Source organism: Enhydra lutris, unplaced genomic scaffold (assembly GCF_002288905.1).
Source record: "Enhydra lutris kenyoni isolate GAN:26980312 unplaced genomic scaffold, ASM228890v2 scaffoldscaffold26, whole genome shotgun sequence".
NCBI lineage: Eukaryota > Metazoa > Chordata > Mammalia > Carnivora > Mustelidae > Enhydra > Enhydra lutris.
The window spans coordinates 1,269,619-1,288,896 of record NW_019154110.1 but is presented as its reverse complement, the minus strand read 5'-3'; the positions used below and the strand labels follow the sequence as shown (position 1 = coordinate 1,288,896).

At 42.1% G+C, this 19,278-nt stretch overlaps 1 protein-coding gene across 2 annotated transcripts in view; it reads right to left on the bottom strand.

Moving 5' to 3' along the window:
• Positions 1-19,278, bottom strand: part of LOC111151251 (SMG6, nonsense mediated mRNA decay factor) — a 241,550-nt gene that overhangs the window by 131,841 nt on the left and 90,431 nt on the right. The window contains exons 1-2 of one of the 2 annotated variants that reach the window (XM_022509116.1): positions 4,689-4,710; positions 919-1,035 (exon numbers count right to left, since the gene is read on the bottom strand). In XM_022509116.1, the coding sequence (XP_022364824.1) occupies positions 919-973 (55 nt within the window). In that variant the 5' untranslated portion in view covers positions 974-1,035; positions 4,689-4,710. Of the gene's footprint in view, positions 1-918; positions 1,036-4,688; positions 4,711-19,278 lie in introns of those variants that run through there. The other variant, XM_022509115.1, reaches the window with a different exon arrangement.

Sequence of the window (19,278 nt, the reverse complement as noted above, 5' to 3'; positions counted from 1 at the left end):
CAGGCTCTCTGCTCAGCAGGGAGCCTGCTTCCTCCTCTCTCTCTGCCTGCCTCTCTGCCTGCTTGTGATCTCTCTCTGTCAAATAAATAAATAAAATCTTTAAAAAAAAAAAAAGGAGAGAGAGAACTTAAAGCAACTATGGTAAAATGTTAACAAATGGGGACTCTGGGTGAAGGGTATGTAAGAGTTCTTTGTATAATTCTTGCAACTTTTCTATAAATTCGAAATTGCTTCAAAATAAAAAAAGTTACCTCGACCCTCCCTCCCAAAAAAGGCAGCTCCAGAGTCTGGAGGCATTCACAAAATTGAAGTGGCAGGGGGACAGGAGAGAGGCCTCAATACTCACCAATACTGATCCAGGAGCTGAGAGAAAGGGGCAATCTTCAGCCCTACCTTACATGGCTCAGCAGGCAGTCCTAGATTTCTAAGGGCAACCTTCATGCATATGGGGACACTGATCAACTCAAGGGTTAAAAACAGCCTGTGCTCTGGTTCAGTGAGTCGTCCAAGGTGGCTGGTCCACAGTGGTTACAACACCCACCAGTACCAGACCAAGAGGGACACAGAGATAGAGCAGGGAAACCAAAACATCAATTATGAACAAAAACGGAAAAGCTCTTTGCTGGTTTTCTAATGTTGCAGGAACCCACAGCAGCTCGTAGGTACAGTGAAAAATCTTAACTACTAGAGAACGGGGGCGGGGGGGATAGTTCCCCCAAGGACAGAGGGCTATAGAAGTAAAGGGAAAGCAAAAGGAGGTGGGGCTAGTTAGGTAGGCAGAAGGAAGAGGGGTTACTTGAGCAAGAGTATCAAGTAGAGGGAGGAGATGCTGAGAAGGCAGGGTGGCATCCTGAGCTGGTCTGCACAGGGCCCAGGCAGGAGAAAGGCCATCAGTCAGGGGGTCCCTCCTCTGCTTACCTTTGGCAGACTCCTTGAGCAAGTAGGTGCAGCGCCGCACCAGGAGGGAAAACATGGCCAAGCCCAACGCTGCGGCTTGCTCCTGGATCACAGAGCGACACTCCTCCGAGAAGCAGTCTGAGGAGAAACAAATGAAAACTTCATCAGTGCCCTGGGGGGTCAAGGGCTACTCTTCTCCAGCTTACTAGGTGCACTTCCTTGGTCTTGTCACTGAGCTCCTTTTCCTCATCTAAGACTGGTGGTAGTAGTATTTCCTCTCTCAAAGCGTCGCCATAGGCTAAGTAAAATAGTGCACATGAAGCATTTACCACAATGGCTGGTCTATGGGTAAGCACTTGATAACATTATGACAGGAATCCCCTGTGTAAATTCGGCATTGCTTCCCCAGGACCAGGTACCCCAAGGTGGACAATTTGGGCCAGAGCTACAGACTCTCTGTATTTAGTTGGCTACTAATAATGTGAAGCTATAGTAACAAGTCATATTTAATTCACTCAGTTCCTCTCACATAGCACTAGGAGTACAAATATCAATTAAGATCACAAAAAATACAAATTTAAGTTATCTTCTTGAATCACTAACCTTTGGTTCCATCCTTACCTTCCATCACTCCTCCACTTACAAACAACCTGTTTTCACTGAATGAGTTAATTTTACATGGGAAAATGGGCATACGATAAGCACTTAACCAGTGGTACTTTTTATTTCACAAATTCTTTCCCCCAGGGCTAAAAAGGAATCTGGCTCCCAATACCAGCACCCTCTCCCCCTCACCTTCTCAGCCTGGCTGACTTCCTTCTGGCTGCGGGTCAGCGAAAGGAGCCACCTTGGTGGTGGCCAGAGCTATTCTTGGGCAGGAGCTACTACATACACTCTCAAAACTCTGTCTATACCTACTCCTTGTCAGTGGCCTGCCCTGATGGCCACTTAATCCAGACTTGAGAGAAATGGGTGACAAACAGAAGGCAGCCATCCAATTGCAGCCTCAGAGGCGGAGACACCCAATACACACAGGAGATGGAATGAGGCACCCGCTCACTTGCTCTGGCATCAGCTAATCTGTTAATTCCCTCTGTAACACAGGAGAACGCTCAGCAACCCCAAGTGTTAAAAGGCTAATTAGCCACCACATGTTTGATCTCTGTGCCTGCCTGCACGTTAACCTCAATAGCCAGAGGGAAGCCCTCTTGCCTCTCTCCTCATTGACACTAGTCTCGTCAATGGGGCCTAACTGAAGTCTTTACTCCAGGAGATGCTACACAACCACAGTTATTCCTAACCGCCTTGGCCACAGGAGCAAACATGACTGGGAGTATTCAGAGCCAGCCCCAAACCACTTTAGAGAGCCCTGGGAGTGAGAAGGAACAGGCTGCTGCTCAGAAGGTCGAACATATGAATAGCATCAGTGTAGCAAAGTATTCGTCTGTTGTGGCTTTCCTGCCATCCTTCCAGATGCCCACTGGTCCCAAATGTCATCCTCTAACTTTCCAACTCAACTGCAGCAGGCAGTAAGGAAGTGGTAACAATCCATGTGATTAGAATAGGTCACCACTCTCATTCTTCTTCTGGTAAGGCCCCCTAAACCTCCGCTAGAGAAACCAAGACACCAGCATCCAAGAATCAAGAGGGGAAAGGGTAGAAAGCAGGCAAGGGAAAGATGTGTATGCCATCCTAAGAAAAATGGCAGCTTCTCCCCTCTCTCTCTTACTTTGGGCAGGATCACCGTCTGTACTGCCCCAGCTCGCCCAGGCCCCTGCCAAACACTGCCAGCAGGCTGCCTCTAATTAGCAACAAGGCCAGCCCAGAATGGGGGCGTAAGTCCAGAACAGAGGAAGCTAGAGTAGTATAAGGAGAGGCCACATCCTGGGTGTTGACATTAGTGACCCCTTAACAACTGGGCATCCTAGGCATAAGTTGCCTGCACATAGAAGGCCCCGAAAAGGCACAGAAGGGGATGTCTTAGCTCCAAGAGACTGGCATTTTGAGAAGCCCAAGACTACAATAAGATACTCTCATTAACCTGGATAAGGATAAGATGGGACAAAGGGAGATTACTTTCACCAAGCCCATTTCTATTTTTATGACAAATGGCAATTGCAGGCCAGGCTATTTCTCGGAGGGCAAAGTTGTGACTAGGGCTCAAGGGGGAGAATGAACTGCTTAAAAACAATGATACTTTTGGCCTCTGGGGAGTCAAAGTTGACTTTCTTTCTTTCTAAGATTTTATTTGGGTGTCTGGGTGGCTCAATTGGGTAAGTATCTGTTTTTCAGCTCACGTCTGCCTCAGGCACCAAGTTGGGCTCCCTGCTCAGTGGGGAGCCTACTTCTCCCCACTGAAGCTCCCCCTGCTTGCGCTAAGAAATAAATAAAATCTTTTTTAAAAATTAAAATTTTAGGGGCAACTGGGTAGCTCAGTGGGTTAAGCATCTGCCTTTGGCTCAAGTCATGATCCCAGGGTCCTGCATCAGGCTTCTTGCTCAGCAGGGAGCCTGCTTTGCCCTCTGCCTACCTCTCTCTCTCTCTGACAAATAAGTAAATAAAATATTTTTAAAAATAAATAAAAATTAAGATTTTATTATTTGAGAGAAGGAGAGAGAGAGAGAGTGAGACAAAGAGAGGGAGGCAGGGAAGGGCAGAGGGAGAGGGAGTCCCAAGCAGACTCCACACTAAGCATGGACCCTGATACAGGGTTTGATCCCACAACCCTGAGATCATGACCTGAGCCCAAACCAAGAGTCAGATGCTTAACCAACTGCACTATCCAGGCCCTCCGCAGTGTGGCTTCTTTTTTAAGCCTCCTGCAATAAGGTCTGGAGATCAGGAAGGTAGAAACAACAGTCTCTTTGCTGTAAGTGTGGAAGAGCTCAACTACTTCTCAGAGCAGCAGCTGAAAAGGCAGCTTCATGAATGCTCTAGTGTTAGCCACAGAGCCTCAAATCTTCATTCACCTCTTCCCGCCTCTCCATAAAGGGCCTGACAGTACTTCCCTGAAGTGGTCTGCGGGAGGGACAAACCACTAAGCTATTCTGCTCTGATGGTGATATCACTGCTATATGGGGTCAGAATGCCTGGGTCTCAGTGAGCCTTCTGACCACGTCGCAGAGAATACTTTCTGCAAGGGCTGCCCACCCCCGCCATGGTTCGGTGGTACACAAGCACGTACTGAGCACCTACAGTATGCTTCACCCTGTGCTGGGTATGATGGAGAACACAGCTACAAATAAAACAGAGTCCCTGCAACCTCAGGACCTTAACAACTGGGTGAAAAAAAACTGCTATTTACCCAAGTAACCATCGCAACTCAGACCCAGAGCCTCCAGTGAGAACTATATTAAGTGCTATGGCACCTTCGGAGATACTCTTCACCTCGAGCAGGCTTCTGTAGGCTAGCAGCCATAAGATGCCACTCCTTGGGAGGTATTCATTCTCATACAAGTGAGGAGGAAAACAGCATCCAGATTCCCAGAGTCCACCCACTTTGGGGGTAGAGCTAGGAAACTGGCCCTAGTCTGACAAATGCCCATATATATCCCTAGAGTTGGGCTGGGTCAGACCAACAAATGATGTGGGGTGGGGAAGGAAAAAGCATTGTTTGCCTTGGTATTTGCCTGGGTTCCTCTGGCTTTGTGTCAGGTAGCAGGAGCCTGACATGAGCTGAGGAACTCATTAACACTGTGAAATAGCCTTTCCCCTTCTTTCCAAAAGCAGGCTCGCTCAAGGGTTTAGGGGGACGGTTTTGGCTAAGCAAGTCAGACAGAAATATTTCTTACCAAGAAAGTCACCTGAGGTTTGAACTTGATTCTGTCCTTTCCCACATGTTCTCAGATGGGCAGATGACCAGAGCTCCCACTATTCCTGTGCCCAAATACCTGCACAGGCAGAAATAGTCTTCTCACTCCCATGTAACAGGGAGACTCTCTCATTTTTCTGAGAACATATTCATGGAAAACATAAACCAACTGTCGTCAAAGTTGTATGAAATCAGGAAATGGAGCGGCCGGGAGAAGGCTGCCATGTGGCCGGATGTTATGTATTTCTAATTAGTGCTATACATCTTTCAACAGCAAGTGTCCTTCTGCTGGGAAACACAACACACTGCCCTTGTTATTGTAACTGTCAGAGAAGTGCTTAAACAGATAATCTCCAGGAAAAGTGATAAACACGTCCCCTCTCCCACCCGTGTGTGCGCGACGGTGCTGCCAAAGCAAAGCTGTGCTTGACGGCTCCAGGATGGCAAAGCATCCTCCTGCAGGAAATGGGAATGAGGCAGAAGGAAGGGGAGAGGGAAGGGGAGGGGGGGCAGGCCCACCTGCCTGGACCTTCTGTGCCCAGCCAAGGGACAGCAGTTCAGCTCTTCTGATCAGCTCCTGAGTCAGGGAGGGCACTGGAGGCAACCAGTACCCGTTAAGTATATGTGCTGCCGAAGCACACCAGTGCCCGTAAGGATGAGGTTTGGCTGGTCACAGAAAAATCTGGCGGCAAGGAAATAAGCAGAGCTTCCCTGATGCACACAGCCAGCTTCCTGGCAAGGGGATGACAAGAGTGCCGAAGGGGAGACACAGGACAGATGACACAGAGGTCTGGTACCCTGACCGGAGCAGAGGGATTCAGAAGCCACTGGGGTCCACTAGCCATTCCAGGAGAGAGAACCAACTATTTGCTCAGCTGCTTCACTAATAGCTGGAGAAAAATGCAGGCAAGACCACTTTATTCACTGACTCCCTCCCCACCGGCTCCTCCCAAAGACAGGAAATGAATGGTCAGTCACCTCCAAACTAACACCACCTGGAGGCGATTTGTTGGCTCTTATCTTTCAGACATAGGGCTGCTTTTCTCATGAGTCAGTCACCAGTCAGACACAGGGCTGGCACAGTTCCTGAGCAGCCCACCAAAACCTCCTTGTCTGCAGGAAGTGGGCAGTGAGAGCATCTTTCGACTGCTGCTGTTTGGGCTACAGAGTTCCCTGTGGCAGTTGCTGACTGAAGGAGGGATGGAAGAGGCAGTCATTGTACAGAAACCAGATAAAAGCCCAGAGCAAAAGCAGAGCTCCAGGCCATTGGGGCATCGTTTTATTCCCCGAGAAGTAAAATGAATGAGTGAGGAAAACCAGGCACCAACAGACCAAGCAAATTATTCATGCATAATGGCAGAACACAGGCTGATCCAAGGCTGGCCATGAACAACACATCCCCAAATGGTACAGTCGCAACAAAACCAAGGAACACGGAAGGTAGCGTTTCCTCCCCAAGGGCCCCTACTGTCATGCCTGCTATTCCTTTTTGTAGGATTGTAAAACTGACTTTTTTTGGTGGGTAGATGTGAGGGCAAAGAAAATCCCAACCTAACAAAATGACCTCTCCTGGGACATCTGGGTGGCTCAGTCGGTTAAGTGGCTGCCTGGGCACCTGGGTGGCTCACTCAGTTAAGTATCTGCCTTTGTCTTAGGTCATGATCACAGGGTCCTGGGATCAAGTCCCACATCTGGCTCCTTGCTCAGTGGGGAGCCTGCTTCTCCCTCTGCCTCTTCCTGCCTGTGCTCTCTCTCTCTCTCTCTGACAAATAAATAAATAAATAAATAACTTTTTAAAATAATGACCTCTCCCATTAGTTACAAAGTTATTTATTCAGCCCAGTGGTGGAGGATATGAAGGAAAATAAGATCCATCCATAAGAAGATGATAATCTAATGAGGAAGACAGGAAGAATACACAGACTCAAATAACTGTAATTCAAGGAAGATGGAAGATGCTTTCTTTCACCAGAGGGAAAGAAAATCATCTCCAGCTAGGGGATAGCTGAGAAGGTTGCATGAAAGAAAGCACTTCTGAGCAAGGAGGCAAAAAAAGAACAAAGCTGGAACAGGCAGGACGAAGGAGAGACTGCGTGTTGCTAAGGAGGCACGAAGGTCAGGGCACACCAGGCACCCTCCCACATGGCAAGCAAGGGACTCAAGAGTGCCACCACACGGGGACCAAAAAGCACCGGGCCTGCAAGGCCACAGCAAGGAACGCAGACCTAAGTTGGCACGGGGTGAGGAGGGCACCTGCTCGAGGTTTCCAAATGAAGCACAGGTGAGTGTTTTATGATGATTAATCTAGCCAAAACATTAAGGATACATTAGGGTAGCTGGAATAATATAAAAGGAGCAGAGACTTGTTGGGAAGCCAAGTTCAAAGTTGTTTGAACTGAGAGAAATTATGTGTAGTGTACTTTGTAAACTTTATAATGCCAAGTAAATGTAACATCTTTCTTATAGGAGCTAGAAGAGGGAACAGACAGGAGTGTATGGTGTGAGAAATGCTGCCGAAAGAAAATCAAGAACGATGGAAATGATGTGTGGGAGGGAAGGGATTCACTGGAAGGGGCCAAGGACTCTTACTAATAATCTCGGCAGGTTCCAGAGGATCCTGAGACCTCAAAAAGGATAACACCTACCAAAGGAGGTCCAGGAAAGGGGCATAAGTTTGGGATTGCAGAACACCTGGAGGGAGGGAGGTGTGCATCAAGGAGTCCCCAGGCTCCCACCCACTTGGCTCTGAGCCAGACCTGTCTTTCCAGAACAAAGACACTTCAGGGGGTCAGAAATACTTGAGGAAGACCTTGCATAAGGAGGCCTGGGGAAGTCTGAACTGGCTCTCCCTGTGGAAGCCATTAGATATTCAGCACTTCATTTGTTTCCAATTCTTGTATGAGTGCAGCTCCAGGCTGTGGGGTGAGAGGCTCCTCTCTGACGTAATCAGGAAGCAGCTGCAAAATTAAGGAATCCCTCATGACATCATAAAAAGGGTCGATGGTTTACTGGGGAAAGTATAAAAATTAATTACATATTCCCACATGAATCCTTCCCCTAAATCTGTACACACTCCTTTCCACCCCCACATATTCTCTCATCAACAACATCCCAAAGCCACCTCACTGATCAGGGTACAAAAGAGCAAACAAAACCCAGGAAGACAAAGTTCTCTGGTGTACCCACTGTCTGCCCCCATACATTTAGAACTTAACAAGTGACAGCTTGTCCTGGAATTTTTATACATACAGCATGCTTCCCCAACAAAACTATAAGCCCCTTGAGGACAAAAGCTATGTCAAGACTTCACATCCTTGAAAATCAGCACCTCGACAGGGTTCAGGACATGTGTGCTGTTCACAATAGTAGGTACACTATGCCTCTCATTTGTGAATCCTAACCATAAACGACATGATTCCACTGTGGCCTGAAATAATAACTAAGATACATTGAGACCTGTGTTAGGCATACTGTGTGTGTGTGTGTGTGTGTGTGTGTGTGTGTGTGTGTGTGTGTTGTGTGTAAAATCTCAAAACTTCACATAAGATTTGCATAAGAGGTATTATTTTCCCTCTCTGACAGTTGAGGAAACAGAGCCAGAGAAGTTAAATGACTTGCCCAAGGTTACAACGCCAGTAAGTGTCAGCACTGGGATTTGAATTCAAGTCTGTCTGCTCTTGTACCTACACTGTTTCCATACTTGATTGTCACATGCCTGTGATTCAAGCTGCAAGCCCCAAATCTTCCTCTCTTTTCTGTGAATATAAGAACCTTAGAATCTCCGTAGTTCTGCACAAAAAGCTCTAAGGTAACAACTATGTGGAATCTAAAATAAAAACAATATACCATTTTAGGGTGCTTGGATGGCTCGGTCGGTTAAAAGTCTGCCTTTGGCTCAGGTCATAATCCCAGGATCCTGGGATGGAGCCCAATGTCGGGCTCCCTGCTTATCTGGGAGTCTGCTTCTTCTTCACCCTCTGCCCCTCCCGCACGCCAACCCTCCCGCTTATGAGCACACACTCTCTCTCTCAAGAAATAAAATAAAATAAATAAAATAATAAATAATAAAACACCATACCACTTATAATAACACCAAAGAAAACAAAATACTTACATATAAAATATTAGCTATTTTAAATATTCAATCTAACAAAATATGTACAGCATCTCTATGTTGAAAATTACAAAATACTGATGAAGGAAATCAAAGAAGACCTAAATAACTGGAGAGATTTACCCTGCTTGTATGTTGGAAGACTCAACATTGCAGAGATGTCAATTCTCAACCACACAGATCTATACATTCAGTGCAAATACCATTAAAATCTCAGCCAAGTTTCTTGTAGATACAGACAAGCTTATTCTAAAATTTACATGGAAAGGCAAAGGGCCTAGAATGGTTAAAACCACTCTGAAAAAGAACAAAGTAGGAGGAAATCGTTCTTCCCCATGTTAATTAAGTCAAAGAAAGGAGAGCCTTTTCAATGAATGGTGCTAGAACAATTAGATATCCACAGGCCAAAAAGCGAATCCTGACCTAAGTCTCACATCTTATGCAAAAATTAAGTGACAATGGATCAAAGACTTAGATGTAAAAACATAGGACCATAAAATTTTTAGGAAAAAAATGAAGAAAATCCTCAGGACCTAGGACCAAGAGAATATTTGGACTTACTGCCAAAAGCACAATCTACAAAAAGTTAAATTGAGATACTGAACCTCATAAAAATTGAACACTTTTGTTCTGCAAAAAACGGTAAGAGGATGAAAAGGCAAATTACAGACAGGGACAATATATCTATAAACTACAAAGGACAGGCATCTAGATGATATAAAAAACTCTCAAAACTCAACGGTGAGAAAACAATCTAATTAGAAAATGGACAAAAGACACAAGCAAACATTTCACCAAAAAAGGATATACAGATGAAATGTAAGCACATGAAAAGATGTCCAATATCGTTAGTCACCAGGAAAGTAACACCTAAAAGTACAACGAGGTATCACTACATATCTACCAGAATGGCTAAAATATCGAATAGTAATGATACCAGCAAGCTGGTGAGGATGCAGAGGAACGGGATTACACAACCTGAGCTGACTGGAAAGTAAAAATGGCACAGACATTCTGGAAAATAGTTTGGCGGTATCTTCTAAACCTAAAAATGTACTTATGATATGATTCAGCAATTATCTTGGGCATTTATTGCATGAAATGAAAACCTATGTCTGCACAAAAATCTGTACACAAATGTTCATGGCAGCTTTATTCATAACAGCCTAAACTGGAAACAACCCAAATGTCCTTCAATTGATGAACAGTTAAACAGACAGTGAACATCCACAGCACAGAATACTGCTCAGCCATAAAAAGAAAAGTGATATGTACAATAACCTCGATAAACCATCAGGAAATTAAGTGGAGCCAAAAAAGCCAATTTTAAGAGGTTACATACTATATGATCCCATTTATAGAATATTCTTGAAACAAAGTGATTATAGAGACAGAACACAGGGGTTAAGATTTGGGGAGAGAAGGGGATGGGGTATTTCTAAAGAGGTAGCCATAGGGAGCTCTGCAGTGTTGGGACAATTCTGCACCTTGACTGTGTGCAGTTACAGGAAGCTACCTGTGTGAAAAAATTGTACAGAACTATATATACAAATGTGCAACTGGCAAATATATACCTGTATGAATGTGTAACTGGTGAAATGAGTAAGGTCTGTGGACTGTACCAATGTCAATTTCATGGGATCGATATTGCGCTAAAGTCAAAGATGCTAACATTAGGGAAGGAGGGATGAAGGGGACACAGGACCTCTCTCTACATTTTTTTACAATGTCCTGTGAATCTATAATTATTTCAAAATATAAAGTATAAAACCACTAAGCAGACCCCCCAAAAGATCTAAGATTCCAGAAACATTTTTCTTTTACAAAGAACAGGGCTTCTTAGACATTTGGGGGACATTTTCCCAATCAGCAGATTACTCTGCACAGACGCTGTATAGGGCCCCTCGTTTGCATCTTGTGCTGTCCGGCCTGAGCTGCTGGAGGCTACTGTGGCTCTTCATCTGGATTGAGCAAGAAACTGCCAGGGGCAACCAAAAGGAAAATAAGAAAAAAGACAAGAAAGTTCACTGAAGACAGAACTTCTATCTACAGAATAAGGAGTAAAGCAAGAGAACTTCATCATCGGATCAGTAAAATCTGTGTCAAGCAGCAGACTGGAGGTGATGAGAAAGTGAAGAAAGATGACAAGAAGAACAAATTGCAGAAGCTAAGTGAGCTGTTTAAACATGTTCTTGCTGCTCAAAAAATAAGGAAAGGTATAAATCTCAAATCAGTGGTAGTGTAATCCACCAACAAGGACAGTTGGGGGGAAAAAGTTACTTAAAACATGTTGCTTAGTGCTGTTTTCTTCGTAAGTGAAACTGCTTATGCATTTTCAGCGTGCAATGCTTTGGACCATTAATTAGATGGATATTAAGAAGTTTTCTTTTAATTGGCAGTATTAGCCTCAATACCATGTGAAACTATCTTTGTCAATAAATCTGTAGACCAAAGTTCAAAAAAAAAAACCCTTCACTCAAACAAATAAGTGCGCGCGCATGCGCGCACGCGCGCGCACACACACACACACACACACACACACGCGCACACACACACACACTTGTCTCCAAAAGACAGAAATGAAAAGAGAAGCCACAGAGAAAATTTTCTTCCTGGGAGAAAATATTTGCAAAATACCTATCTGACTAAGGACTCATCTCTAAGAACTCTTTCAACTTAATAAAACAAAAAAATGAGCAAAGAAGATATATGGATGGCAAATAAATGCGTGCTCAACATGCACTTCTTATAAAATGCTCAACATTATCAATCCTTAGGGAAATCAAAACCACAAATACAACTCCATACCCACTAGAATGGCTATACTCAAAAACAGAACAAGTGTTGCTGAGCACATGGAGTATGGGGAACTCTCACACACTGCTTTGGGAATGTAAAATGATACAGCCACTTTGAAAAGCAAGTGGGAAGCTTCTTAAAACCAAAGTTAAAACACTCATTTACAAGTGACCTGGCTATACCACTCCTAGGAATTTGCATAAAAGCAGTGAAAGCATATGTCCACAAAAAGATTTACACTTGAATGTTTGCAGCAGTTTTATTCCAAAATAGCGCAACCTTGAAAATACTCAAACGTCCATCAACAAGAGAATGGATAAACAAATTGTGGTATATCCATACAATGGAAGACTACTCAGCAACAAAAAGGAACAACTGAATCATTCAACAACAAGTATAAATCATTACTGTGGAATAAAGAAGACAGGCCAAAAGACAGAGAGAGAGAGAGACAGAGAGAGAGAGAGAGAGAGAGAGAAGAAAGGAAATACTGTCAAATTCTAGAAAATACAAACTCTTATAGTGACAGAAAGCAGATCAGTGGTTGCCTGGGGATTGGGAAGTAAAGTTAGGGAAGAATGGATTACCAAGAGGCACAAGTAAACTTTTCTGAGTGAAGGGTATGTTCACTATCTTGACTGTGTTGATGGTTTCACAAATGTATACATATGTCAAATTCATCAAACTGTACAGTCTACATATGTATAGTCTGATGTACATCAATCAGATCTCAATAAAACTGCTAAAAGATTTTTTTTTTAAATAACAGAGTGCCATTAAAAGGCCATTAGTCTGACTCATCATTTAAGATTTTAAGAAATCATAACTTAGAGGCTGATTTGATAAAGCTGGACATGTACTGAGTGCCTAATACACAATTTGACACTCAGGAAAACGTTGCAAACTGGCACCGATATCTGCAGTTTACAGACAAGGAAACTAAGCCTCAGAGAGGGTAAGTTAACTTTCTTCATCAAGGTCACACAGCTGATAAATAGCTGGGAAAAGAATTCAAACATGTGATGTGGTTGATTCTAAAGCTTATTATACCATTACAACACAACTGCTACCTTCTGAAAGTGACAAAATGATCTCCACAAGTGCTAAGCCTTCTCCAGATGATAGCCTGGCTTACCCTCCTCCTTTATATGACGCTCTATGGCCAAGAAGTGTCCTGGGGACTCTATCAAAACACCTTGGCAAGACAGACAACAAACCATTTCTGCTCTCTACAAGGAAAAATGAAAGCACTCCTAAAGGAGTGCTAAAGGAGTGCTTTCATTTTTTTCCAGAGAATACCCATTTTATAAATGGTACACTATAGATTTCCTGGAAAAGGAAGGCAGGCAGGTAGGCAGGCAAGGAGGGAGGGCGGTGGGGTGGAGGGGGGGAGAGAAAGAGATAGAGGTAGTGGGGAGTGGAAAGAAAGAGAGAGAAAGGAGGAGGAGGAAGGGTGGGCAGGCAACCAGTCAAAACACACTCTGGCCATTTCCACTTTAGTTGTGTCTCTGGATTGATATTTTTGTCACTCTGAATTTCCTGCCTGATCCAGGGTTATTCAAATACACGTCCCCTTTTGGGCAAGAAGAGCTGCTGCAAGCGGAATGGCATGCTGGCACCAGCTAAGTCCCTCAAGGATGGGGCCCGGGAGAAGAGTGTCTGCCATTCCAGCATCTCATCTGGAAGATTTACAAGTAAATCTTGAAGACAGAGTTTCTGCGTCTACACTGCTTACCAGAGGTTTTGCAAGGCTTGCTTCTCTCAGAATATTTGGGGGAAGCAAAGCAGGAGTGAAAAAGATTAGCAGCTTCTTAATTACATTAGGCAGGTAAGTGTCCCTGTGGAATTCTATTAAGAGAACTGGGGTATCTTGTGTCAGAAATTATTTGGGTTCTGGAGAAGAGAAGTGAAGTAGGCTTCCTAAAAAGTCATACCCATGAGCCAATCTAGAAGGAAACTTTTGCTGTAGCAGTGAGAAGGAATTAATAACGCCACAACCCTTCTGACGGAGTAGACAGGTTTGGCAGCTGATTTAGAAAAACAGCTTGAAACCCATTTTTGTTGGTATGAAGCTTCAGGAGCACTTGGGGACTAATGTAAAAGTTAATGAGAGATAACGCCTGCAGACAACCTGATTCAGAGAAAGCTCCTTTAATACGGCAGGCAGAAGGCAGGGAAATGCTCAGCTTCCATTTTAACAGATTAACTCAATTTTTTTTGTTTTATGGCTTCCTGAAGCATTTTTAAAAGAGTATGACAGGGGCACCTGGGTGGCGCAGTGGGTTAAGCCTCTGCCTTCGGCTCAGGTCATGATCTCAGGGTCCCGGGATCGAGCCCCACATCAGGCTCTCTGCTCAGCAGGGAGCCTGCTTTCCTTCCTATCTCTCTGCCTCCCTCTCTGCCTACTTGTGATCTCTGCCTGTCAAATAAAAAAATAAAAAAAAAAAAGAGTATGACAGAGTTTGCAAACAATGCCAAAATAAGACAATTCTGAGACAAGTAGGGCACAGAGGTACCCGGGATAGGAAGGATCTCTTGGACTCCTTCTGAGAAGCTTCCAGAACCCAAAGATTCGGGCCATCAAACAAATCTTGAGGACTCAGTACTAAAAAATGAGGCCAATGAGAAGACATAATTCTTGGGTGGATTCCTTGTGAATATCCAAATCTGCACATTCATCACACTCTACTCTAGTAGCTCACTCTAAGAAGTTCCTCAAAGCTTTATAATTCAAGATCAATGCCCAAAATAGATTGAGCAAGCAATGACTTCGTCCAACCTCCTCCCCTATGTATCATATAGGTTTTTTTTTTTTTAAGATTTTATTTATTTATTTGACAGAGAGAGATCACAAGCAGGCAGAGAGGCAGGCAGAGAGAGAGAGGAGGAAGCAGGCTCCCTGCTTAGCAGAGAGCCCGATGCGGGGCTCGATCCCAGGACCCTGAGATCATGACCTGAGCCGAAGGCAGCGGCTTAACCCACTGAGCCACCCAGGCACCCCTGGATCATATAGTTTTAAAGTAGAAAAGGGGTCAGCAGAATAATAGCTAAATAAAGCAGTTATGCCAAGGAAAGGTAGCGCTTGATGAAGGTGACTAGAAACCCAATGAGGCATCAGCTAGTCCTCTGACTTAGAAGCTCTAGAAAAGACATCCCGTTTAATAACAGCCATTCCAAATTTGTCATCAGTTGGCTAACTGGTTAATTTGTCAACAATATAAACTGAAACGTATAAATATTATTTTCAACTAAATTTAATTATTTTGTTTATATTTATTCCTTTATACCTCATCCCACAAAAGACTTGTGAAAACTTAGGGCAAAATCACCTATAATTAAGTAATGTTAAAGTAGATGTAGAAAATCAGGAGAAAGAAAAAGTAAAATACAAATAAGTCAATCATGTGCCATGAATAAACTTAAAATTTACCTCTGAATTTCCTGGCAGCCAAAGCAAAAATGGAAACACCAACAGTTGTCATTATTGGGAAAGAATAAATATATCTAAATAATAAGAATTAGAATAAATATTTAGAATAAATATATATAAATTATATCTAGATAGAATTAGAACTAGAATTAGAATAAATAATTAGAATAAATATATCTAAATAATAAATAAATAATTATAAATATACAGTTGTCATTATTGGGAAAGAATAAATTTATCAGTTACTCAGGAAAAACAAATCTTTTCTCAGCACTGAGTTCTCAAATCATTTTTTTAACACGGACTCTTTGCAAGGGATACTGTGTGAAAAAAAATTAAAAATACTCTTAAAAGGGGCGCCTAGGTGGCTCAGTGGGTTAAAGCCTCTGCCTTCAGCTCAGGTCATGATTCCAGGGTCCTGGGATCAAGCCCCGCATTGAGCTCTCTGCTCATCAGGGAGCCTGCTTCCTCCTCTCTCTCTGCTTGCCTCTCTGCCTACTTGTGATCTCTGTCTGTCAAATAAATAAATAAAATCTAAAAAAAAAAATACTCTTGAAAGGTCTTTACAGCATGCTGCTTTATACTACCTACTATTAAAAGATACCCAAGAAAAATTATCAGGGGGGCGCCTGGGTGGCTCAGTGGGTTAAGCCGCTGCCTTCGGCTCAGGTCATGATCCCAGGTCCTGGGTTCAAGCCCCACATCGGGCTTTCTGCTCAGCAGGGAGCCTGCTTCCTCCTCTCTCTCTGCCTGCCTCTCTTCCTACTTGTGATTTCTCTCTGTCAAATAAATAAATAAAATCTTTAAAAAAAAAAAAAAAAAGAAAAGAAAAATTATCCGGAAGCTATTTGTATGGTGAGACAAAATATGTATCACAATCTAACAATGTTTTTCCAAAAACACAGATATAGTAGTATTTTATATACTGACAGGTTAGGTATACAGTGCTTTAAGAAAATATTTTTTTGAAGATTTTATTCACTTCATATTTCATGATGAAATGAATATTTATTTACTTCATATTCATTTCATATTCATAAAGGCAGAGGCTTTAACCCACTGAGCCACCCAGGCACCCCCCCATTGTCTTGTTCTTGATCTGAGAGGAAAAGCTTTCATCCTTTTATTTATTTATTTAATTTTTTTTTTTTTAAGATTTTATCCATTCATTTGACAGACAGAGATCACAAGTAGGCAGAGAGGCAGGCAGAGAGGAAGGGAAGCAGGCTCCCTGCTGAGCAGAGAGCCCGATGCGGGGCTCGATCCCAGGACCCTGGGATCATGACCCGAGCCGAAGGCAGAGGACTCAACCCACTGAGCCACCCAGGCGCCCCAGCTTTCATCCTTTTAGCCTTGAGTGCTAGGATTGTCATTATAGGGCTTTTATTATGTTGAAGTATGTTGCAGAATTCTATACCTAATTTATTAAGAATTTTATCATGACTAAATATTGAATTTTTTGGATGCTTTTTCTGCATCTATTGAGATAATCGTATGATTCTTTTCTTTCATTCTAATAATGTGATGTATCACATTGATTGATTTGCCTATATTGAACCATCCTTGCATCCCAAGAATAAATCCCACTTGACCGTGGTGAATAATCCTCTTAGTATGCTGCTGAATTCGGTTCGCTAGTATTTTATTGAGAATTTTTGCATTTGTATTCATTAGGGATATTGGCCTGTAGTTTTCTTTTCTGGTTTTGGTGTCAGGATAATGCTGGCCTTGTAAAATGGGTTTGGAAGTGTTCCCTTCTCTTTGTTTTTTTTTTTTTGTGTTTTTTTTTTTTTTAAACTGTTCCAAGGATTGGTGTTAATTTCTGTAAAACGTTTGGTAAAATTCACCAGTTAAGTGATGTGCTCCTGGACTTATCTTTGCTGGGAGATTTTGATTACTGATTCAGTATCCTTGCTAGTAATTAGTCTATTCAGATTTTCTCTCTTTCTGATTTGGTCTCGGTAAGTTGTATGTTTCTAAGAATTTTTCCATTTCTTCTAGGATATCTAGTTTGTTAGCAGATAACCTCTTAAAATCCTTTGAATTTCTGTAGTATCAATGTCATGTCTCTTTTTCATTTATGATTTTTTTGATTTGGGTCCTTTATATTTTTTCTTGGGTTAGGCTGCTAATGGTTTTTCCATTTTGTTTATCTTTCCAGTGAAACAACTCTTAGTTTGGTCAATCCTTTCATTTGTTTTTCTATTCTCTATTTCACTTATTTCTCCTCTAATCTTTAGTAGGGCCTTTTTAAGAAGTAAAGCAGTGCTCTATAAATAAATCTGTTAGGTCTTTTCAACTAGCAGGTCAATTCCGTCCTCCAAACGTAGGAAACCTCACAAGAAAATGAAGTTGAATTGGTGCTTAAAAACTGTTTGGCAGGGAATGCTAATCCCAGAATTATAAAGCTTTATTCTCTGTACCAGTGTTCAAATATTAAATTTGGCTTTTAAATCTCTTTGCTTCATAGCTTGTTGTTGAACTTTTTGTTTTAGAAATATCCCCATAATGTACAGAAATTAAATTTTACAGATAAGACAATTTCCCATTAGTATCTATACATCTATGTTATATACATGTATATACACATATACACATAAGTATATATGTATATACACATATAATATATACATATATGTAATTATATATCTGTATTATAAATTATGATATTATTTATGTTTATATACATTTTTTTATATATACATATATTTTGAATTGTCATTTGGTCCTTTAAAACAAGAATCTCTTATAGCATATGATAGCATATGTCACTTTCTCACTCATCTAGGGTTTTTCTTTAAGATTTTAGAATACTTCAGTCTTTAGTCATCAACTGCATATAGCACTTGCACTCAGGTTTCTCTTACTCTCACAGTCTTTCTGTCACAGACTAAATGCTGGGCAAACAAATGCATTGAAATGAGGAGTCTCTTGCTTAAAGAAACCCTTATGGATCCTTTTGAAGTAAGAATCATCATCTCCTAACTTAGTTATTACTTTAACTTAGTTTTAGAGATTTTCTTAGGGGCACCTGGGTAGCTCAGTGGGTTAAAGCCTCTGCCTTCAGCTCAGGTCATGATCCCAGGGTCCTGGGATGGAGCCAGTGGGCTCTCTGCTCAGCAGGGAGCCTGCTTCCTTCCCTCTCTCTGCCTGCCTCTCTGCCTACTTGTGATCTCTGTGTGTCAAATAAATAAATAAAATCTTTAAAAACAAACAAATAAATAAATAAAAAGAATAAGACAATGGTGCCCCCCTCTCACCCTCCTACTCAACTTAGTACTGAAAATCCCACCTAGAACAATTATGCAAGAAAAAGAAATTAAAAGTATCAGAATTGGAAAAGAAGAAGTAAAAGTGTCACTCTTTGGATTAAAGTAAAAGTGTCTCAAAATGGATTAAAGACTCCAAAAAATGGATTAAAGACTTAAATGTAAGCCCTGATACCATGAAACTCCTGGAAGAAAACACAGGAAAAACGCTCCTTGATGTGGGGCTTGGTAATAATTTTTTGGATATGACACCTAAAGCACAGCAACAAAAGCAAAAATAAACAATTACATAAAATTAAAAAGCTTCTGCACTGCAAAAGAAATCATTCACAAAGTGAAAAGATAACCCATGGAATGAAAAATTAAATTTGCAGACCATATATCTGATAAGGGATTAATACCCAAAACATAGAAAAAATTCATACAGAAATAAATGAGTAAAACTTAAAAAATTAAAAACTCATACCTCCCAACAGCAAAAAAAAAAAAAAAAAAAAAAAAAATTAATGGACAAAGGCCCTAAATAGATATTCCTCCTAAGAATATATATAAAAGGCCAATAGGCACATGAAAAGATGCTCTATATTACTAGTCAGTAGGCAAACGCAAATTAAAACTACAATGAGGGGCGCCTGGGTGGTTCAGTTGCTAATCGTCTACCTTCTTCAGCTCAGGTCATGATCCCAGGATCCTGGGATCAAGCCCCACATTGGGCTCCCTGCTTGGAGGGAAGGCTGCTTCTCCCCCCCCCACTCCCCCTGCTTGTGTTCCTTCCCTCGCTGCATCTCTGTCAAATAAATAAATAAAATTAAAAAAAAAAAAACCCACAATGAGTTATTACCTAATGCTTGTCAGAATGGCCAATATCAAAAAGACCAGTTGTAACAAATGCAGATGTGGATGTGGAGAAAAGAGAACCCTTATTCACTGTTGGGTGGGATTATAAATTGGTGCAAAT